General features: G+C 38.4%; 1 protein-coding gene across 9 annotated transcripts in view; it reads right to left on the bottom strand.

Annotated features, from left to right (window-relative positions):
- The window catches only part of DIAPH2 (diaphanous related formin 2), a 359,470-nt gene that overhangs the window by 154,270 nt on the left and 181,930 nt on the right, over positions 1–23,270 (bottom strand). For all 9 annotated transcript variants that reach the window (XM_083484624.1, XM_083484625.1, XM_083484618.1 and 6 more), the window contains one exon: positions 22,444–22,568. In XM_083484624.1, the coding sequence (XP_083340750.1) occupies positions 22,444–22,568 (125 nt within the window). The remainder of the gene's footprint in view (positions 1–22,443; positions 22,569–23,270) is intronic.

The following is a 23,270-nucleotide window of genomic DNA, read 5'->3' as shown; positions in this document are numbered from 1 at the left end:
ATCCGAAATGGGGAGCCTCTACATGTTGTTAGACTTTAACAGGCAACAGGCAACAGCACCAGCCAGTGTGACCAATAGCCAGGACTGCAGGAATGCTGGAAGTTGAAGTCCAACAACATCTGAAACAACATCACAGTATAAAGGTAAAGGTAAAGGGACCCCTGACCATTAGGTCCAATCGTGGCCGACTCTGGGGTTGTGGTGCTCATCTTGCTTTATTGGCCGAGGGAGCCAGCGTACAGCTTCCAGGTCATGTGGCCAGCATGACTAAGCCGCTTCTGGCAAACCAGAGAAGCGCACAGAAACGCCGTTTACCTTCCTGCCAGAGCGATACCTATTTATCTACTTACACTTTGACGTGCTTTCGAACTGCTAGGTTGGCAGGAGCAGGGACCGAGCAACGAGAGCTCACCCCGTCGTGGGGATTCAAACTGCCGACCTTCTGATCAGCAAGTCCTAGGCTCTGTGGTTTAACCCACAGCGCCACATCTAAATAATTACTGAAGATGTAAAAGAAAATATTTAAAACAGTTGATGTCCGCTGCCTCATCAAAATGTATAACTTAGTTAGAGTACAAAGATGTACTCCATCCACGATTCAGATAGTTCCTTTAAATATTTCAAAGAGCTTGGGTGAACCCCAGAGGAATCTGATGGTGGGATCTACTTCAGCTGTCATCCCAATCATGGGTGGGACTCTTTTTGCAGCTTAATCTCTAAAGAAGAATCACAAGCTAAGAAGGGTCAATGTGATGGCTGAAGTGCAGTGGTACAGACATTTGGTACATAATGTAGACTGCATGTAGATTGTCAGATAAGTGGTGGGTTGAAAGCAAATTCTGACATTATAAAAACTCCATGATATCCGCTGACATACTCTGGCAAAAATGCATTATAAGTAGCTACGCCACAGAATGCTCACACTATCACTTCCCAGTGGGATTCTTTTCCTTTCGGACTAAAGTTGTTTTACTATATACCATATTTTTCCATGTATAAGACTAGGTTTTTTTCCCTAAAAAATAATGTCAAAAATTAGGGGGTATCTTATACACAGATAGTGCCGAGGGTGGACTGGTGATTGGTTGTTGCAGCAAAAATATACAAGGGGGCGTCTTACAGACGAAAAATACGGTATATTATTATATAATTTATATTATATAGAGACCAGTGCTCCCTCTTGGAAATTATCCAAACACACTCTTATTTTCAGTGTCCCCGCAATGATAATCGGCCTAGCATTTTTGTATTCAGCCCATTATTTCTGCAATGTAAAAAATATTTTTCCTAGTTGGATAAACATTTTATCCAAATCATGCAGAAGCAGATTTCTGTGTAAGGCAGAAAAAGGGGTAATAAAAGATACCATGGTGTCTGGAGGAAATCTGTGAAATCTGTCAGTTATCCATGTTCTATTTCCCTTTTTTCATATAAGATTGAACAAGATGTTGAATATTACAAGATGGACAAATTATGCATATTTAATGCCACCCACCTATAACAGGGAGCAAGATTGAAAAAGAAGTCAGAAGAGTTTAAACACGTACAGTTAAACAATGAATTACATCTCCAATATTTGAAGTTAAAAAGTAAGAACTGTATGAAACACTCTAATTTAAGAGCCTGGTGACCTTTTGGTACCAAGATATGAAAGAATAAAGATTGGATATGAAAACGTGGGTTTTGTTTCTTTTAGAAATAATTTTTCATCTCTAGAAAGTATAATATGGTAATTCACCATCATTCAAAGAAATAAAAAATACACTACAATTTAAGCACTTGTGATTTGCAGAGTTTATGCTATAAATGCTTTGGCCCTATTTTGGCAAAGAAACACTTTGTTTGATTCTTCCTTCAAAGATTTTCAAAAGAACCTTGTATAAAACATATCTACATTGGAAAATATATATATTTCCAATACTGCAGATTGTGGGAAACATTCTATTTTTTCTTCTTCTGAATATATACATCTTTGCCTTCTTTATCCTCTACAATAGACTCAAGTAAAGACTATAACAAACAGGCAGTGCTCATGGTTTGCATTTATGAACCCACACAATTTCTATTTAATGGAAAGCTCTTCTCTATTAATATTGCCAAGATAGCTGCATTGAGTCATTGACAAAATTTGGATGAGATAGAAACATTTCAAATAAGAAAACCATGACTACTGGTCTGTATTTGTGTAAGTAAGTTTGCTATGACTCTACTTCCTAAGAGCATTCATATGTGTTCAAAATAAGAGATAGATGGATCAAAGTTTGCATTTATACAAACCAAAATTAAACAAGTTAAGAATAACCTTGCTGGATCAGGTCAGAGGCCCATGTAGTTCAGCACCATGTTTTCATAGTGGCCTACAATATACCTATGGGAGTCCTGCACACTGGACCCAAGGGCAACAGCATTCTCCACTTGTATGATTTCTAGCAACTAGTATTCATACACATATTATCTCTGATACTGAAAGCAGCATTCTACCAACATTTTTCTCCATGCTTTCATCTTTCACAAAAACACGAGCAGCAAATATATGTGGCGCCCCTTATAAAAAGACCAGTCCTGCTGTTATCCTAAAATGTTGGTTCTATATTTTATAATATTTAGGAGAATCACAGAATTGTAGAGTTCGAAGTGACCCTAGAGTCATCTAGTCTGATCCCTTGCAATGGTGGACTTTTAATTCTAACATGCTCATGTTACTATTTATTTTCTTTATTAAGGAAAAATATAATTGTGCATATAACTCAAATGAATTAAACAATACCGGTTAAAATACAAAGATTTAGATTCATTAAAGTGTTCAGGCAGCCCATAAGATTTAAATTTCAGTTACTTTTTGTGGTGGCCACAAATAACTGTAATTTCTGTTTATGAACGAATTAGAAGACAACCTGCAAATATATGGCAACAAAGAATTTATCAAACACAAAATATGGTAAGAATAATGGAACTCTGGTGTACTTTCCCTGGACAGTAGATTAGTAAAAAAAAATCTGCCACAATAAATAGAGAAAACTTCATCAGTAAAATATGGGTAGAACAAATAAATAAAATGCTTATTTATGATACAGCATGCAACTTAATATTGTGTTCTGCTTTCACATTAATTAAACATGACTATTTGGATAACACTAAAAAACATGTCACAAATTGCTTACTAAAAATGATGAGAATCTGGCACAAATGCCAAGCAATCTGGGAACAGGACCCAATGGCTTTTTCAACCAGTGCCCTTGTCAATCAAACTCTAAACCCAAGGGCAATTTTCTCATCCTGATAGACTTGGTTCTCTCTTTTTCAGTTTTTTTTTTTTTAAATATTATTTATTATATTTGCTTCATAAAATTTATACATTGCTTGATTGTAAAAAGTCTCAATGTGGTTTACAGAAAGATAAAACAATAAAATCAAGAAAAAATAGGTTCTGAGTCAATAGTTTTCACAGTCACCACTTCGGGCCCACAATTTGACAAGTGGAAAAATTATCTGAAACATCAAATCCCTATCAGCCTTCTATCCCAACAGTGACTGAATGCCAATAGGTTATAGCCAAATTCTTAATTTTAACATTTCTCTACTCATCCTATGCTCAGGTCTATGCACTGATAACCTCTACGTTAGATTACAGCAACACATTATATTTTGAGTTGCTTCTGAAGATGATATGGAAACTTCAGCAGATGCAAAATTCAACAGCCAGGTTGCTCACTGGAGCAAAACAGTTGAGCATATAGCACCAATCCTCACTTCACTGCACTGGCTGCTAATTAGCTTCCAGGCCCAATTCAAAGTGCTGGCTTTGACCTATGAAGCCTTAAGCAGATCAGGACCACAATACAGTCGTACCTTGGAAGTCGAACGGAATCCGTTCCGAAGTCCGTTTGACTTCCAAAATGTTTGAAAACCAAATTGTGACTTCTGATTGGCTGCAGGAAGCTCCTGCAGCCAACCAAAAGCCATGGAAGCCCTGTCGGACATTTGGGTTCCAAAAGAACATTCGAAACCGGAACAATTATTTCCGGGTTTGTGGCATTTGGGAGCCAAAATGTCTGAGTTCCAGGGCGTTCGGGATCCAAGGTACGACTGTACCTCAAGGACTGTCTCTTCCCATATGAACCACCCTGAATCCTGCAATCATAATCGGAGGACCTTATTCATGTACCTCCTTCACAAGAGGTCCAGAGGGCTGGCAACATGAGAATAGGACTTTTGGGTGGTGGTTCTCCATTTGTGGAATGCTCTCCACAGGGAGGTTCACCTGGTTCCATCATTATATATCTTTAGAAGTCAGGCAAAAAAATTCCTGTATAACCAGGCCTTTGCCTTGTAACTAAACTTTCTTCAGAGGATTGGTGGACCCTCCTGGGCACTTTTTTGTGAAAAAGGGTACTTAAGCTGCAAAGGGAGGGGGGAAATGACTGAAAATTACTTCCCTCCCTGTTCCACTACCAGAAGCTGTACCATCAGCTGAGTAACCTTTATAACAGTGGTGTGGTTATGGCTAAACTTCTTAACTTTAAGCAAGGGAGTATTTATAATTTTTTTCCATAAAAAAGAAATTAGCCTATTACAATAAGGTCTGTAGCATACAATCGTCTCCAGCAAAAATAAAAAAATAAAAAAGCGCAGCAATTTCCCTACATTATGCTCTAGTGAATATACATGTAAGATACAGGTTCACGGCACACAAGCGGAGTTGTCCTCACTCTGCCTAAACAAAGGTGATAAATTAGAACTTTTAAAGAATACTAATAAGAAAGCCTAAATCTCAATAATTCCTTTTGAATTAAGCCATGCCCAACATCCTGTGAACTAGGTGCCCTTTTCACCTTACTCAGCACCACCAGCTCTACAGCAGAAGCACTGTAGCATCTTTGCCCTGAACACCATATTGGACAAATGTTTAGCTAATGTTTTTACCATCAAGACTCTAGCAAAGTAATTCCATTTTGCAGCACACAAGTGCTTCATATGATCAGATTTCCATGGAAACCCTTGTGTATTCATGTAACCATAAACTCAAACAAATGAGCAAGATATAGTTGTAATAATATGATGTGAAGCAATGTCAGAAATAACATCTACTACTAAGACACAATCAGACTAAACTATTTTGTGTTAGATTAAGATACTCTTAAGTGAAGGCAGCTGCTGTTTTTCTCATCTCCCTACTCATATTACAATACCCTCAATAAACTAAAAGGGCATACAAATAATTTAGACTATTAATTGTAATTTGAATGCAGCAACTTAACTCATCCTAGAAAGTAGTCAGAGTGGCATTCAGTTTACATAGGGTAAAGGTTCAAATGACCCAATTTACTATGAAGGTGGCTTGATCTGGAGTTTTTTTAAAAGTTGTCTGTTTCTACTATAGCTGTCTTAGTTGCTTATTAGAAATCAGAAGAACAAAATTAGTGTCAAAAGTGCATAGAAAAACTACACTTTCAGTGTCTCAACCAACTGACCCCTCCTACCTCTAAAGACTGTTCTGTTGGCAAAAGTGGCTTTTGAAAACAGCAAAAAAAAAAAAAAAAAAAAAGGGAGAAAAGGTTTACTATGAGTTGAAAAAACAAACTTACTTTTTCAAAACTTTCATTAGAGGTAAATAGTATCTAAAAGTATCCATTAATTTTAATGGGAATAGCTTTGTTTTAATTTAATTGCAGAAAATGCTTTATCTGCACTTTAGGACAGAATGTAAAATACAATAAAGTCATTAATTACGAAAACTAGAATAATCTTAAGGAAGAAGCTAGTCTTACTTTTAGAGTTTTTTCATTTAAAGGTGCACTATATAAAATGTAAAACATTATCCCACTTAGAAGAGGGATAATAAAATGAAAACACTTAATCATTATTTAATTTTATACCTTTTAACTTACAAAAATATTACAGGTGTATCTGCAAAGTGGTCATAGCTATATTTGAATTGGCAAAAGGCCTTAATTCTACTCATCATCTCAGCTTCTTAGGTAATGAAAAAACAATCAGCTGGAAATTTATGAGACTTCACGAAGTCCGAAAGGCTCTGTGTTGCCTTATTTGTTGTAACATGCTTGACAGCTTATTTTAAAGAGAAAAAAAACCTATAACCTACCTTTCATTGTACATGTAAATGTTGTTGATTAAACAACATTGTATGCTGGTTTCAAGACTTAACAGCTAAGGAGAGAAGTATCAAGTTCACAAATACAGTGGTGCCTCGCAAGACGAAAATAATCCGTTCCGCGAGTCTCTTCGTCTAGCGGTTTTTTTGTCTTGCGAAGCAACCCTATTAGCGGCTTAACTGGATTAGCGCTATTTGCGGTTTAGCGGCTATTAAAGGCTTAGCGGCTAAAAGGCTATTAGCGGCTTAGAAAAAGGGGGGGGGCGAAAAAAATCGCAAGACTCGCAAGACGTTTTCGTCTTGCGAAGCAAGCCCATAGGGAAATTCGTCTTGCGAAGCGCATTGAAAAACAGAAAACCCTTTCGTCTAGTGGGTTTTTCGTCTTGCGAGGCATTTGTCTTGCGGGGCACCACTGTATTACCCCTTGCTAAGCCCCAACACAAGCTGACAAAGATCTATCAAACAACCTTCTTCAAAGAATGTCCTTTTCCTCATACCAGATACTTGTAGAAAAGAATCAGCACAAGTACCTTCTTAGCTTCCTGTATCAAACCAACCAACCCTGGTATTTCTGTCCTATTTGAATAACTAGAAAGAACAGACTCAGATAATTATGGAGTAACCATGCTGGGAGTATCACAGGGCAAGATGAATCAATTAACAACCATTTTTAAGTAATGTAAAATCTGCCCTGATTAACTGAGTAAAGATTTTTTAAAATAACAATAATTAATATACGTACTTATTAAAAAATTTAAGAGTATGTATATTAGCAAAACATCTTGATTTATTTTGTTTAGGCAGAATATTATGCCAGAGGTAACCTGGGTTGCTCCAAAAGCCTTTATTTTTAGTTGTTGTTGGTTTTTAAATGATAGAGAAAATCTCTGAACAATGGAAAAAGCTCACCTAAAAACTTTTCAATGATAAAATAACTCATTACTATACAACAATGATCACTGCATCTCTCTCGTTTTTTTTAAGAAAACAAAAACACCCCAGATTCATGGCCAGAAACCATAATTGAAGTTCTTCCTAACCAAGGATCCTTAATTATTCCAGTCATAGTGATAGATTTCTTTACTAAACCAAGATGCCAATAGATGATCCTCCATAACTGAAAGGGTTTGAGTAGCAAGAACCCTTTCAATAAATGAATCCTGGTGGCAGATTTAAAGAATGGTTTGACACCCTATATAAGGACCCAACAGATTTTTTTTGTTAACAATTATTTGTCAAAGGCATTAAGATTACAGAGCAACACATGTCCAGGGAGCCCATTATCTCTGTTGTTGTTCGCATTTTTTTTTAGAACCAACAGCAAGGTTGAGAAGAACCAACCAAAGGATCCATAGATTTAACTTAGGGTTGAAAGAATTCAAGATTTCACTGTATGCAGATGATGTAGCATAATTTTTTAAAAAATCAGAAACATCAATACAAAATACATGGACTTTAATAAACACCTTTCAAGCAGGATCCAGTTCCAATATCAATAATACTTAATCAGCGAGTTTCAGAATAAACCCGACAACTCAAGTGATAAATATCTTCTACAAAGACTTTGGATTTCAATTAAAAATAGAGCAATAAAATACTTAGGGGTTTTGTTGCACCCACATTCACAAATAACCACTGATTATAACTACAATAATAAAAGCACACAAATAGATGATCTTAAAAGGTGGCAGACACTACAACTTTCTTGGGTGGGTACAATATCGGCTATCTGTATGAATATTCTACCCAATCTGCTATTCTTACTATCCAAAACTTAATTCTCTACAGAAGAAGATACTAAAATTTATATGGTCAAATAAACCAAACAGGATAGCAAATAAAGACATATCAGAAAATAACATATAGAGGCATTGGAATACCAAACTTAATAGGATATTTCCAGTTACAGATAGGTAGCCGTGTTGGTCTGCCATAGTCAAAATAAAAAAATTCCTTCCAGTAGCACCTTAAAGACCAACTAAGTTAGTTCTTGGTATGAGCTTTCGTGTGCATGCACACTTCTTCAGATACCCACTTCTTCAGATACACTGAAACAGAAGTTGCCAGATCCTTCTATATAGTGAGAAGGTGGGGAGGGGTATTACTCAGAAGGGTGGTGGGAATGGGTGATTGGCAGATAGCTGAGATGAGCCTGTTGACGACTCTTAACGACTGCAATAGGTCTTACAGGAAAAGGCAAGGGGTGAGAAGGTGAAAAATGGCTTAGTCATGTATAATGAGATAAGAATCCAATGTCTCTGTTCAGACCAGGTGTCTCCATGGTTTTAAGTTTGGTAATGAGTTGCAATTCAGCAGCTTCTCTGAAGAAGTGTGCATGCACACGAAAGCTCATACCAAGAACTAACTTAGTTGGTCTTTAAGGTGCTACTGGAAGGAATTTTTTTATTTTAATAGGATATTATCAGGCAGCATCTTAACAATTCTCAATTCAGCTAGTAGGAACTTTACAATACACAATTAAGGAAACACTTTGGTATAAACCTAAGAGAAAGAGACATGATCCATAGGTTTAGGCCTCTACAAAAGCAATTTATAAACTCTGGTTTCATACTTGTGGTTCGAGGACCCGACCCCCGCTTAGTGGAATGAAGACACAGGACATGTAAGATAAGGTTAATGGGCAAGAAAAGGCCACAACTTTATTGATTACAGCAAGTGAAAAGGTATTGGCTTAGTCATTGGATCACGATAATTGACTCCACCCACTCGGAGAGGGGTGAGCCTTAAAAGGGGGGGTTATTCACCAGTAGGTGGAGCCTGTTGATGCTAATTCAACTATAAGCTCTCCCCTGATGTCACCGAGGGTCGTGCCATGGCCCCCCGCCACACAGGCATTGGACAGGATCCACGACTGCCAGATTCCTTTAACGGAATACCCAAAATTGAAGGCGTAGGCGATGGCCACACCTAGCCCTTCTACACACCACAAACACATTCCAATGCCTAACCGCCACCCGAGCCCAAAAGGCTTGCCGCCAATACCCTCACAGCTGTAACCAATCCCTGATACTACATAAGAAATAGTTAAGTGCTATATATTTTAATTCACAAAACTATTTGTTGAGCCTTTAAAGCTCAACTCTTTAAAGATACTCTTCCTTGGAGCCCTTTCACTTCACGTATCACCCTCCACCCTCCAAATATTCCTCCTGGAATACTGTGCCCAGTTCTGGGTATCACAGTTTAAGAAGAATATTGACAAGCTGTAATGTGTGCTGAGGATGGTAACCACAAAGGTCTGGAAACCAAGCCTTATGAAGATCAAGGGAGCTGGGTATGTTTAGCCTGGTAAAGAGGAGATATTATAGTCAGTGGGTTTTTTTCCAGCAGGAACTCACCAGAACACTGTTCCGGCACCGTTGCAAGAGAACAAGGGAGGTGTTCATGGTGAGTTCTGGCAACTCTTTTTCTAGAAAAATAGCACTGATTATAACCATCTTCAAATATCTAAAGGGCTGTGGCACAAAAGATGGAGCAAGCTTGTTTTCTCCCGCTCAGAAGGGTAGGACCCATACTAAAGAATTCAAGTTACAAGAAAGGAGATTCCAACTAAACATCAGAAAGAACTTTCTGACATTAAGAGCTGTTCAACAGTGGAATGGTCTCCCTCAGGAGGTTGTGGACTCTCTTTCACTGGAGGTTTATATAAAGATTGGATGGCCATCTGCCATGGATGCTTTAGCTGAGATTCCTGCATTGCACAGGGTTGGACTAGATGACCCTCAAGTTCCCTCCCAGCTCTGCAAGTCTATGAAACAGCTCTGTACTGAAGCAAAAGAAATGCACAATGTTGGTCTGAAGTGCATATATATGATATATCAGCATATTATTTGAAACAATAAAAAGGAAGTTGTAAATGAAAGTACAGGGTATGATAATCTTTCTTTAGACATGTTAAAGCACACATAATGTATTTTATAGTAGACACATTTAAGCCGTTTTAATACTTTGAAAATCAAGATATGCCTCTTAGGACAGCAAATAATTTAATCTGATGAATGTAAGATTTCCATGCAACCTTTTGCATCTTAGAAACCCAACTTAATTTACGCATTAGTTCAAGTTACCAATACTTTCTAGAAGAACAAAGGATAAAATATAGAGTAAGAATACAATCATTCCTGGTTATTTTAGAAATCCACATCCTGAATGACTTTCAAAGATGTTTCAGCTGCCATTTCACATGTGTAAATTTGTATGGTATTTGTCATCATCTCACATTTAAGTATTCCTTCATTACATTTATGTGAACAGCATATTTGCTCTGGGGATTGGAAGGGCAAATTTTAGATATTTAGATATTTTATTATTCCCTGTCCATTTTTCAGCTCTCCCTAGGCTTCCTATTATTGCTCTATCCACCCTACTGTTTGCATTATCTGCAAATTTAATTAAAGTTCTCTCCAGCTTTTTCTGCAGATCTCATATAAAGGACTTAAATAAAGTTAGTTCCAACATGGATCCCAGAAGTACCCCCACTAAACATGTCAGGGTAATAATATATTGCTATTCATTACCTTTCTTTTAGGTTCCCCCAATTTCACTTTATAATAAAAACAAATTAAAGACTCCACTTATTTTGACCATCCACATTAACAAGTGCTACATGATAATATTACTGCTTTTATTCATAGTTAGCTAGGAAGTCATGGTGGCTGTAGATTGAGACCACAAATCTAAATGCAACCCACCAGCCATTTGATTGATAATGCACCTCTATTTGCAGTTAAAATAGGGTTTAGTCTATGGCTGAAGAATTGCTGCTGCAGGACATGGCAAAAATGTGCAATGATATATGTTATATTAGAATCCACTCAGACCAGAATACATCAGGTATTTAAACCTGTTGTTGATTATATTTATTCAAAATATTTATGCAGTTATTTAATAAAGAATGGGAAACAGTGTTTCTATATACTCAACCCCCTTTCCTCCAGGTATCTAGAGTACCAGTCCTTTTCCCTTGCTTCCCTTTCAAGCATTCTCTTCTAGCGGTCTTCCTCATTCCGACTCTCCCCAACATTCAATCTCTCTCTCTCTCTCTCTCTCTCTCTCTCTCTCTCTCTCTCATGTTGTTCTTATGCTTCTATCACTCACTTTGTTACAAAGAGGATGCCTGGGTTCATGTAAAACAAGTTTAACAATAGATATAAAGATCAAATCATAGAGAAGTAGAGAATGTGTGTTTTGCTCTCTTAACCCTGGTTCCTGTATTATATTCCAAACTAGAATTTTTAAGAAGAGCCATAACTCAGTGGTAAAGCATCTGCTTTGCATGAATAAAGTCTCAGGTTCAATCCCTACATCTTCAGGTAATACAAGGGAAGAGTCTCTATATGAAACCCTGGAAAGCTGCTACCAATTATTATGAGCAATACTCAGCCTAGCTAGACCAATAGACTCAGCATAATGAACAGATTATAAACTAATTGATAGAACTACATATGTAATTAACAGTCATGCACATCTCATCATTTCAAAGCTGCATATCTGTTTGTAATCTTTGCAAATAATGCAACTATATCTACTCTCTTCTCCACTGTATCTTCCAAACTAAGATGCGTGAAAGCAAGCTCAAATAAGAAATTCATTCCAACTTACTCATACTTCTGCTGTTATGGAGACTATGTGTGTGCTTTTACAGAACAGAGTGCAATAGCTGCTACTGTGTTTGAGGTGCTTTGAGGTAACTTTTGCCAAATAGATTAAGTTTATGTGGGAAGACAACACCTGAGGAATGAGATGTGGAACAAGGATAGGCTGGATCAAGTGCAAGTTTAGCTGAGATGAGACAAATGGCAATTTAGGAAGAAACACAATATCCTCCAATCTAGTGGGGCTTTCTTCAAAGCAGTCTGTGATACAGCATAGTGGGGAGGGTACAGATAGAAGTTGGTATTTATTAGGAGAACTTCTACTACAGGCAAGTATAAAGCAGCTCACTGGACCACATCCTATGGTGGTCACAATCCAACCAAAACCCTGTTGGCATCCATCTGTCTCAAGAGACAATGGAGTGCACCACTGGGGGTGAAGTTAAACCACTGGAGAATCAAAGCTGTCTCCTGTGTGGTTTTTGCTGCATTAGCAGCACCTAAGTGATTTCTCTGGGGCACAAGCCTGGACAGTGTGTATGGAAGTCCTAGGCTGCTCAGACAACATGCCCCCTCCTCGACCTCACTGTTATGGTCCAAAGGAAGGCAGAGTGATTTGCTTGGCACCAGGAGTTGCCAGAAGGAGAAATAGAAGGCACCATCCAACTCTCCTTAGCCTTTTCTTCAGTTTATAGAATCATTTGTGTTAGAAGATAAAAGAAGTTGCTGCCCATCTTTTAGTTGATCAAAACGGTTTCAAGAAATGTAATCAACTATACATTACTGGAGAGTATTTTTGTGTGGTACCTGCACATATTATGTGTACACAAATACAGTGGTACCTTGGAAGTCAAACAGAATCCATTCCGGAAGTCCGTTTGACTTCTAAAATGTTCGGAAGCCACGTAAGCCCCAGCGGATGTTCGGGTTCCAAAGAACGTTTGCAAACCGGAACACTCACTTCCGAATTTGCAGCATTCGGGAGTCAAAATGTTCGACACGCAAGGTGTTCGGAACCTTATTCATTAAAAAAAAAATGCACCCACAATTACAATACAACTAGAAATAGTTTTGTAAAACTAAAGACTTTCTAGTCATTTAATAAAATGTAGGACAAGTAAGTAGAGAATTCCTATGACTCACTGAAAGTGTACTTGATAAAAAGGCACAGCTCAGATGTGGGTGGATATGATATTCCCTCCTGCATGATATCCTTAATCATAGCTGGCAAATCTTGTGTCTCTTAATTTAACTACACAATTATAATATTTCCAGTTTCACCAGGGGACCAAGGCAAATAAACAAGGGGCAATAAGCTCTGGAAGAATCTAATGTCAGCTAAGATCTCTACACAATGTTGTTAAATCCTACCTAAATGTATGTTTAATTTCACTGTCATGGAACTGTTAAGAATGCAAATATACTTAGTTTTGCTATTAGACTTCTACTCAGATTTTATCAGAAACGTGTTTCTTTCTCTATTAATTACAGTGAATTCCAAAAATGGTAACCAGTAATATTTTTGTTAAAGGTAGTGCCCCTCCTCTTGCTCCTACTTCCCCATACATATATTGGCTATTAACTGTAAAAAATTATATTACTATACTTGACCACCTTTCTTATCTCAGCAACTGTTTGCTCACATGCAAGTATTCACAGCAGGATACTATGAATGAAAAGTCATTTTAATTGTGCCTATGGTACACTGTGCATGTACAGTGCCTGCTTCCAATCAAATGTGGGACCCCTCCTACGGCTATAATTATAAATTACTTTGGAAAGTCATATTGCTCTTAGAGCCAGTTTGCTACACATCACAAAAGATTCCTAAGCAAGAAATGAAACAACACCCCCATTCAGACAATTCTGTGCATCACAGTCACAATATTTTGTACATCAACATCCCTCTGCAAGTCCCCCCACCCCAAGAAACCCAAATCCTTTGCAGGGCTCAGCAGACTTACTTAACACTGTGGGCTGTTTTCCTATGGGGAAGAGGAAAACTGCCTCAAACTGAGCAAAATATCCTTATACTAGTTGAGCGCCACAAATCATCCAGCACCCAAAGGATGCTGTTCGTCCCTCACCTTCTGGAAAGACTTTTGGGTGGCAGAAGAGCGCAGGGAATTTCAGGGGAAATGGGAAGGGGAGATTACTGAAAAAGCTGCCTTCTGTTCACACAGGCATTGAATACAAAATTCCTCAAGCTTACCTAAACATAGCACTGCTTTAAATGCTTCCCATGTTGCTGTCTTTCCCCTAGCATTGTCCCTAACAGTGTCCCCCACTAAGAAACCACATTAAAATAACCATAGGAGAGTAAAATGTAACTTTTTGTTTACAGTGTCTACCTTCTCAGCTTCACAATTATACCAGGAAAAAAATACATAAAATTATACAGCCGTGTAATACACTGAGCCAAATGCTGCCATATTAGTATTTGTCATAACATATTTCCTAATATATTCCTGTTCATCCAGCCATAAGTAAATGTGCTAATGATTTACGCTACAAGGAAAAAGGTATTTTGCTGGTCTTATTCTCATCATCATTATGTGAAAGAAAGAAAAGAAATAAGCTTGGTTCAGATGGAATTCTGCACATGCCCTGAGGCTAAATATATAATTTGGCTTTGCTCTGAACAAAGAGAATATAATTGTGAAGGACAAGGAAAGCCATTATTGTGTAAGTCTGTGAGAATCCCAGTAAATGCCTGCCATAATCAGGAGGTTGCATCCGGCCTCAGTTAATTCCAGAATCTAGTAGCACATCTAACTCAAACAACACTCAAATCAAGTCAAACAACACTCAAATCAGTCAGTAATCTCCCACTGGGAATAAATAGCCTACCACACCCTAATTAAAGAAAGCATACTTCTATATTCTCTGAGAAATGAGAATGGCATAATTACCTCTCCTTGTGCACAGCAGCATGCCCTAAACAGTATATTGTTTTTTGCTTTGTTTTTATATAGAGGCAAATATCCAACTAGGTTGTTTAGGGGCCAAAACATTTAAACAGGCTGCTGGTGCCCCACACCCTTAATTTTAAAATATATTTTTTTTTAATATAATATATATATATAATTTTAATGTAAATTGTACTTATTTTAAGTGTGTTATTTTTGTAAGCTGCCCTGGGACTATTTGATGAAAGGAAGAATATGTTGGCAGGTAATAAATATATAATACAGCCCCCTCCCCACCCCAGTCCAAGAACAGAAATGAGAGGGAATCCACTCGCCCCTATAAAAAAACAGAATGGCAAGATTCCATGCTATATTTCAATGGTTACATATACTCCTTTGAATCAGGGTGCATCACAAGAGATTGAGCAACACATTTTAACAAGCAAGAATATCTATAACAAATGCTTGTAGAGACTTATGCAATGAATCTGTGGTATTTTTCTTCCTGAAGGATTCTACTTCTTCTTCTTCTTTTTTATTCATCAGCTATAGTGGAGAGAAAAACACAAATCTACCTACCAAGGGGCATGCTGGAGAGTTTTCTAATCCTAACTGACTGGTAGAGAAAGTTTTACTCCAGGAAGAGGACTCAGTGTATCAGATCAGCAGGGCATCATTAACACACTGACAAGGAATACTGACAGAATGTTAATGACATTAACACCCCATCAGCTATCAACACCTGGGATTTCCTCAAAGCTCATTATGGAGAAATAATTCACTTAAAGTATGTTGAGATGCCATTCCTGCACAGCACACTTCCCTTTGCAGTCAAGTCTAAATGAGATGAGGATTACATTGCTGCCTTATAACCAACATTAAAATCTGAACATATTCTACACTACAGCCTTCCCAGAAGTGAGTGAAAGGGATAAAAAAGCCAAGATAGTCTTCTCTGCTAAAATGTCATAGTAAATAAGGAGAGGGCTTGATGGTTTTTCTACAGATGTATTTCTTAACACTTAAAAGAGTTTGGGATGAATACTTCAATGTCTGCTACAAGGAAATACATCAATCGTATATGATGTATAATGAGTTGGACCCAAATATTCCTGCCCCCATTTCATTGGAGGAAGATTCCTTCAACTGGAGGAAATGAATCTTCACTTTAAAGTATATCAATCAATAAAGTCTACCTCAGAGAATTATTTAAGAATGTATCTGATTACTCAAGTTCTTGTACTTGGATCCAGACAACTGTTTTAGACACCCTCAAATACCTAAGCATATCTAGTTTTCTGCTAACGGTTTCATGATACATTAGATTAGGAGTTGTTTTTTGTTTGAAATTTGATGCTGGGTCCCAGTTATTGTAAATATGACAACCACTTTTAAGAATCTTGATTAACTGACAATAGAATGGCTTATTAACACTACTTCCCATTATGATGCTCTATCACCCTGATATCTGGGCACCTAAATATCACCCTCTATATCCTGTTCAGGGCCACAGGCTTATTGGAACAGGAGCCTTACAGTGTTTGGGGTTTGAAGATGACATCATTTCAGTTTTACTTCCCAACTTCACTCACTACATGCCTTGGGACTTGTCTTGGGACTACAACTCCCATCATCCCTAGCTAACAGGACCAGTGGTCAGGGAAGATGGGATCTATAGTCCCAAAACATCTGGAGTGCCGAGTTTGACTACCCCTAGGTTTATCTAACTATGTTTGATGTGATAAGCCACACTGAGATGTCTTGGTGGGAGTGGTCAGAGGAGGAGGAATATGATGACAGTATGGAACTTGATCATGGAGAGGGGCCCACCAATCTTGTAGGTGTTGACCTTATCTCTGGGGAGGGTCTGAGTACCTTGTGGGGGGGGGGAACCTGCCTCACTGGGCATCTCAAGCTTCAAGGAAGAGCTGCTCAAATTGGCCCCAGTTTCACCTCCTACCAGTGAAGCATTCCTCCTCAACCCCACAGATGTACCACAGACTACATTCAACAGTGAACAGACAGTGTCAACCCCACTTCTGTCTCCAAGGATGTGACACCAGTTGTTCTGGTGTTAATAGACCCAGTCTACTTGCCTGCTCAGTCCCATGGTTCAGGAATCAGACCCATTGAAATGAATGTGCCCACCCAGCTCTTCAAAAGGAGATCTCAAGGGGCATGTCCAGTGTTTGGGAAAAGTCTTAGCCTACACCTAGCCATGAACTCTACAGCTAATTTACACACTTTGTAACTTGATATATGTTTGGGTATTCTGGAATAATACTTTTGGGAATAATTGTACTGAGAGTCTGAGTACTATGCCCACAAATGGGAGAAGTGCAGCTTTTCTACTTGCTTTCCCACTGTGGAGATAAGAGTATAGTACGAAGCGAAATATCTGTTGCCCTTTTCAATTATCTGAAATATCCTCTCCCTTAGAAATATAGCAATAGTTCCAAATCTGTGTTGGATTTCAATTGTTTTGTTTTCCCATCGGATATTAATGTTCTTATCCAAAAGTATATTATCTCACAAACTAAAGGACTGAGGGGGACAGTTAATTTAGTGCAATAAAAACTAAATGGTACAGTTTTATTTAACAGTGCTGGCTTCCTGTTGAAATGTGTAGCATTCATGTCTCAAGTTTTATTATTGGTAATTACAAAGTTATGCAATTATCACAAAAAGATCTCTGACTCTCATAGTGCAACTGGTAAGTTACAATGCAGCCTCTCTTTAAGTAATAGAATAATGCAGAGAAATGAGCTACAAGTCATATATAATGACTTTACTGGTGGATCAGAGTTTGTACAGAAATATAAAAGCAACACATGGTTCCAACTAGTGAATTAATTTAATCATTATATTATTTATGTATTTAAAGATCAGTTATTAGGCTCTGTGAAATCCTAATATTAAGTTCTTTGAAAATATTTTGCTTTTTTCTTTAAGAGAAGCACAGAATAAAAAAGCCCTCACAATTTAATGTAATTCCTATCCCATGTGGACAAACAGTTACACTTTGGTGACAATAATGAAGAATAACCAGCCATCTGTAACTTGCTGATATAGAATGCAGAGGACTTTCATTCTAAAATGCCTTAATTACCTGCAGAAAGAGAGAAACAATATAAGAAGTCAAAGCCAAGTTCACAAGGCTCTGAAATTGCTTTTCTTTTTCTAAATTATCAAAGCTAGGCTTCTCAGTGTTGAATGTTTCCAGGATGATTTTAGCAGAAGCCTTATTAAAGGAAGAGTTTGCTCAAGCAGAAAAGCAGGAAGAAATTGCCAAAATCCTGGTGGCAAACCTAATTGAGCTTCCATTCACAGAACAGAAGCATACCTGCACAGTCCATCCCAAGAACAGTTTTATGCAGTTAAAGAGGAAAATTGTGAGGTGGTCCACACGTCAACAAAGAATCACTGAAGTGAAACATGACATCCTAGTAACCATTTTCTTTTGCCTTCCGATCCCTAATCTAAAACAAGAATCAAGTAACACAGCGGTAGTTACTGGCTACATTTCTGCATAACCCCTGCTAACAACAGATTCTAACAGATTCTAATAAAACAGTTTCACAGAGATGCCTGAGGCCAAACCGTCAGAGAGGTCAGGGCCGGGGCTGGACCACCTATGATGTGGACTGAAGCATCCACCTTGAGTGATGGAACCCTGCAGAGAAGCGCTGCTGCCAGGGTCACACAGTTGTGGTGATTTCAAGCAAGATCTTATGAAACTCTTGTGAGATCTTGCCAGAAGCTGCTGCCACTGTACAACACCACTAAGCAAAGCTTTGCCGGGAGTAGGTGGGGGTGCACCTAACACTTTGACCTCAGGCAGTAAAACAATATAGGCTGTCCCTGGTTTAGGCTGTCCTATTGCATTTTGCAGGTGAGGGCTCATACATATGATTAAATGCTCCTACATAAACAAAAGAACAAGAACAAAAAAATATTAAGAAAGCTCATTTTCTATGTGTGTGGATATTTTATTTTATCAGGAGAACCCCTACTGGGAGCATGAAGTGGTGGTGTCATCCAGACAAAGGTATAATTCCTCAGTGAGAATTAAACCCAAGAACACTTCTTTTCCCAATACCTCCAGGAAGAACCAAAGGTGGCCATGCAGGCTTCACATAGCTAACTTCCTCAAATAAATGCCAGTATCACTGCATTTCAACAAATCCTGTTTAAGAATATACAGCGCCTCAAATGCTACTGTTTCTGGATCATGCATTGCCACAAGACAGCTCCCTGGTTTCAAAAGATATGTGAATTACAAAAATCAGTAGGGAAGACTATTCATTCCATTCCATCAAACAACAGCAAATGAGAAGCGGGGCGGATCCATTTTCTAAAACTGTTTCCATTCAAGCTGGTCATTAAAGGTAAAGGGACCCCTGACCATTAGGTCCAGTCATGACCGACTCTGGGTTGCGGTGCTCATCTCGCTTTATTGGCCGAGGGAGTTGTGAGACTCTCTGAGGGAGATTATTCTAGATCTCAATGAACCAGACCAGGAACTCCTACTGTCACAAGCATCTTCCATACTCATCATTCCTAACCTATGCAGAAGGGAAAAGGTGCTGAAAGCCTCAATCTCAATAGGAAGTGATCTGACCATGACAAGGGAATGATGTCAACAATATCCCCCACCTTCAGATCACCCTCTTCCTGCCCAGTTGAGAAAGGATCGTATAGTGTGTGACCTGCCACCTACATGTGGCCTGCGACCTGTTGGGAAAGCCCCATGATTATCATGGCATCCATGAACTCTTGAGCCACCCTAGAGCCAGTCACCTCACCATGGATGTTGAAATCCCCCAGAAGTAGTAGTCTGGGAGTCCCCAACACTGCCTCTCAGACCAGCTCTGTCAGCTTAAGCAGGGAGACTTCTGGACAGTGAGGCAGGCAGTAAACCAGCAGAATCTCTAATCTGTCCCAATTGCCCAATGCTAGGAACACACACTCTAGATACCCCACAAAGTGGACAGAGAGCCTGGAGAGAGAGATGGGATGTCTATACACTACTCCCCCTCCCTGACTCTCAGGTCAGCCCTGAAGCTTCACTGAGTACCCAGGTGGGCACAGTTGGGCAAGACCAACTCCACCTTGCTCAGTCATCCAGGTCTCAGTGATACAGACCAGATTGGCCCTGTCTTCCACAATCAGGTCATGAATGAGGAACTGACCTTTTATTCAACAGCGGCAGCCACATACCAGAGGGCTGGCTGATATAACAACAGCATTTCCCCAGTTTGGAGGAGGGGCTGGCACATGGCACAATCACCATCTGCCTGTGCTATGTGTCTCTCACCTGGCCTGCCCCACCATACCTCCCCCTACTCTGAATGACCATGATGCCCCCCCCCGCTCTTCCCCACTCCCTTCTTTCCAGGCATATCCCGCAAAAAACCCTCAATGTAACAGTCTCTTCCTCCATTGAAAAAGCCCTCCCTGAATCCCACCATACTGGGCAATTATTGGCCAGTTTCCAATATCCCATTTTTGGGCTAGGTCCTGGAGTGTTTGGTAGCATCCCAGCTCCAGGAGTTTTTGGAGGATGCAGATTATCTATATCCATTTCAATCTCATTTCAAGACTGGTTATGAGACAGAGACAGCTTTGGTTGCCTTGTTGGCTGGTTTGCACCAGGAAGTGGAAAGCAGGAGCGTGTCCCTGTTGGCTCTGCTGGAATTCTTGGAGGCTTTTAATACCAACCATCATGGTATCTTTCTGTGCTGCCTTAGTGGGATGGGACTTGGAGGCACTATTTTACAGTGGCTCTATTCCTTCCTAGAGGGGTGAATCCAGAAGGTGGTGATGGGGTAGTCCTCTTCAATAACTTGGTCATCGGCCTGCTGGGTCCCTCGGGGTTCTGTTATTTTTCCCATACTATTTTAACATTTACATAAACTTGCTGGAACAGTTTGTCCAGAAGGCTGGTGTGCTGTTTAGTATGTTTTAAATTCTATTAATGTTTGTTTTTTAATTATGGTTTTATCTATGTTATATGCCATTTTTTATCGGTAAGCAACCTTCAGTCCCTGTCAGGGAAAAATAGATAGATGATAGATAGATGGATGGATGGATAGATAGATAGATAATGGTGATGGTGATGCCACCAACTCCCTCCCCTAACTCCTGTGGAATGTACAGAAGGCTGGTGAGAACAGCAGGGATTTCTCTAATTTGCACTGGGGTTCTTGTCTATGAGAAAAACCACATTCCCTGTTTTTCTAAATCTCTGTTAAGTGTGATGTCAAGGTAAAAAACTATATTGCCAGGTGTAATCCATGACTAAGTGCTATTTGCTCCCAACTATTTGGTGCACTGATTTGTGGAAGACTATGTACACATTGGAAGGTGGTGGTGCTGAAACTTTTATTCTTTTCCTTGCAATATTTCCGCAGTATCCTTTGTAGAAAGGCACCAGCTAGAAAGCAGGCCTCTTTTTTCCTTTTTCTTTTTTGGTAGGGAAATGTAGAAACCTTCAACAACTATCTGTAGGCAGTGCACCCCAGAGAAATTTCACTCAAAAATGATGAATATTTCAGTGTATTTTGCCTCCTTTGTGTTTTAAAGATACACTCAAGGGGCAACCACCACATGTCTGGCCTAGACTCCCCAAAATTCAACAATAATAACTGCAGCGCATGCAGATATATAAAGTTGTTTGCATTAAACATCTTTTTCAAGTATTTCTTCAGTATATGAAGAATCCATAAGGCAACAAAACAAGAGCCTGTTATTAATGGTAGTAAGCAGCAAACTAAACTATGCATTAAAATATGACATCACACAAATATTGTTTCTATCCTGTCAAATTTGTTTCAATGTTATGGTATAATTAATGCTTACAGGCAACAATAAAACTAAGACAACTTTTTTAAAAAAATGCAATGACCTATACTTGGCATCTACCTTTCAGGCTAGAGGTGTGAAGAAGTGCAATGAAATAAAACTATTTTATTAGCTGTGTTTCCAAGTTTTCAATTGCCATTGGACATAGGTTAAATCATAATAGTATAAAAGTAGCATCACTTAAATAGTAAGAATTTCTTACCTTACTTCTTTTGTTTCAAAACTAGGAAGGTGGAGCAGAAGTCCCAATCAGGTGACCGCAACAAAGTAATCAAAGCGAGTTGTCACTTTCAGTGCTGTCAGACAGACTGCTGCTACACAGCTGTACTTCTTCCCAAGTGCATTATTGAAATATTGCATATCTGACCAGTAAAAGGAACATAAAATAAACCAAAAGCAAAACAGATGGAAGACTGTGGACTCAGCTATACAGCTGCAAATAAAACATTTTAAGTGTGTTGTTGTAAAATGCACAAATGTGTCACTAGATGGTGATGGTGAGCTATGGTGAATTCAATATATTTTTCAAAACTTTTTTAAAAAAGCATTTCAGCGTTTTTTATATGTGTGTAGATTCTATTTGTGTCAAATGAACCACATTAAAAACCTGCTTTCTGCAATACAAATCCACAGAACATTATGAGAAACCTACAAAACATGCAATTCGAGCACACCCAGAATCTTCCCTTATCAGAGAAGGTAAGATTGATATAGGCTCTGCTCACAAGCCTCGTATTTGCGCACTACCTAATGCACAATAGTCTGGTGTGGTGTCTTAACTTACTACTAGTCATCCCCCAACGACACAAAATGGGAGGAAATGCATTTTGTGTAGTTTTTTCATGCAAAGCCTGTGCACAAAAGATTAATAAAAATTAAGAATATAATGTAATTTGAATATTTCACTAGCAAACAAATACTGGTATTAATACGGAAAGGATATTATCATCTTCTCAACAAATTTATCATGCGGATCTTCTGTTTTAGGGAACTTCTTAATATCATTTTCCAAACGCTGTATCTGATGTTCCATGGAATCGAGGTTGCTTTTAAGACTCTGAGCTGAAACTGAGGGAAAATATGATAACTCAGAAACCAATTCTGGGTGTAGGAAAGAAAAGCAGTGTCAGAAATAAAATCCTTGAAAGCTGTGAGGATAATTCCATTAAAACGTGCTCCCATTTTTCTGAATTACTGCTCATAAAAGTTCTACTTTTCATGAAATAAGTGAGAATATATAATATAATATACCAAATCATCATGTTTAATGTGAGAATGTCACCATTTTATTCTGCCATTAGTTCAAATTAATCCATTTCTATTCAAATTTATTGATAGAAATGCTAATATTTCATTCCTTTAAATCTAATTTGTAGATTAAACAGCAACTAAGGTTCAAAAGAGATTCTATCTTAGTAATGCATATAGTTGGTTATATAAATGATTTAGAGAGAACTGCAGAAGAGCTCAAATATTTTTCTTCTTGCTCTGTAATATTCTGTATAGGCCTGTACCTATCTGAGCTTCTTTCCTGCACACATTTTTTAAAACATTGAGATAATACAAACTACTGATGCTTAAATTTCAGGTAAGCAAAAAAGGACATGCAATCCATGGGGACCACTTTTTAGTACAACATTATATGTTACTCAAAGTTTTATTAAATCATATTTGAGTATCTTTCCCTCTCCCCTTTATCTGTGATTATAGGTGACCTTGTTAGTTCCTTATATACTGGGGGTTAGGTTAGAGAAATAGCCTCTTTGCTAC

Source organism: Podarcis liolepis (assembly GCF_965112155.1).
Source record: "Podarcis liolepis genome assembly, chromosome: Z".
Classification (NCBI taxonomy): domain Eukaryota; kingdom Metazoa; phylum Chordata; class Lepidosauria; order Squamata; family Lacertidae; genus Podarcis; species Podarcis liolepis.
This window is presented reverse-complemented; position numbering and strand designations above follow the sequence as displayed.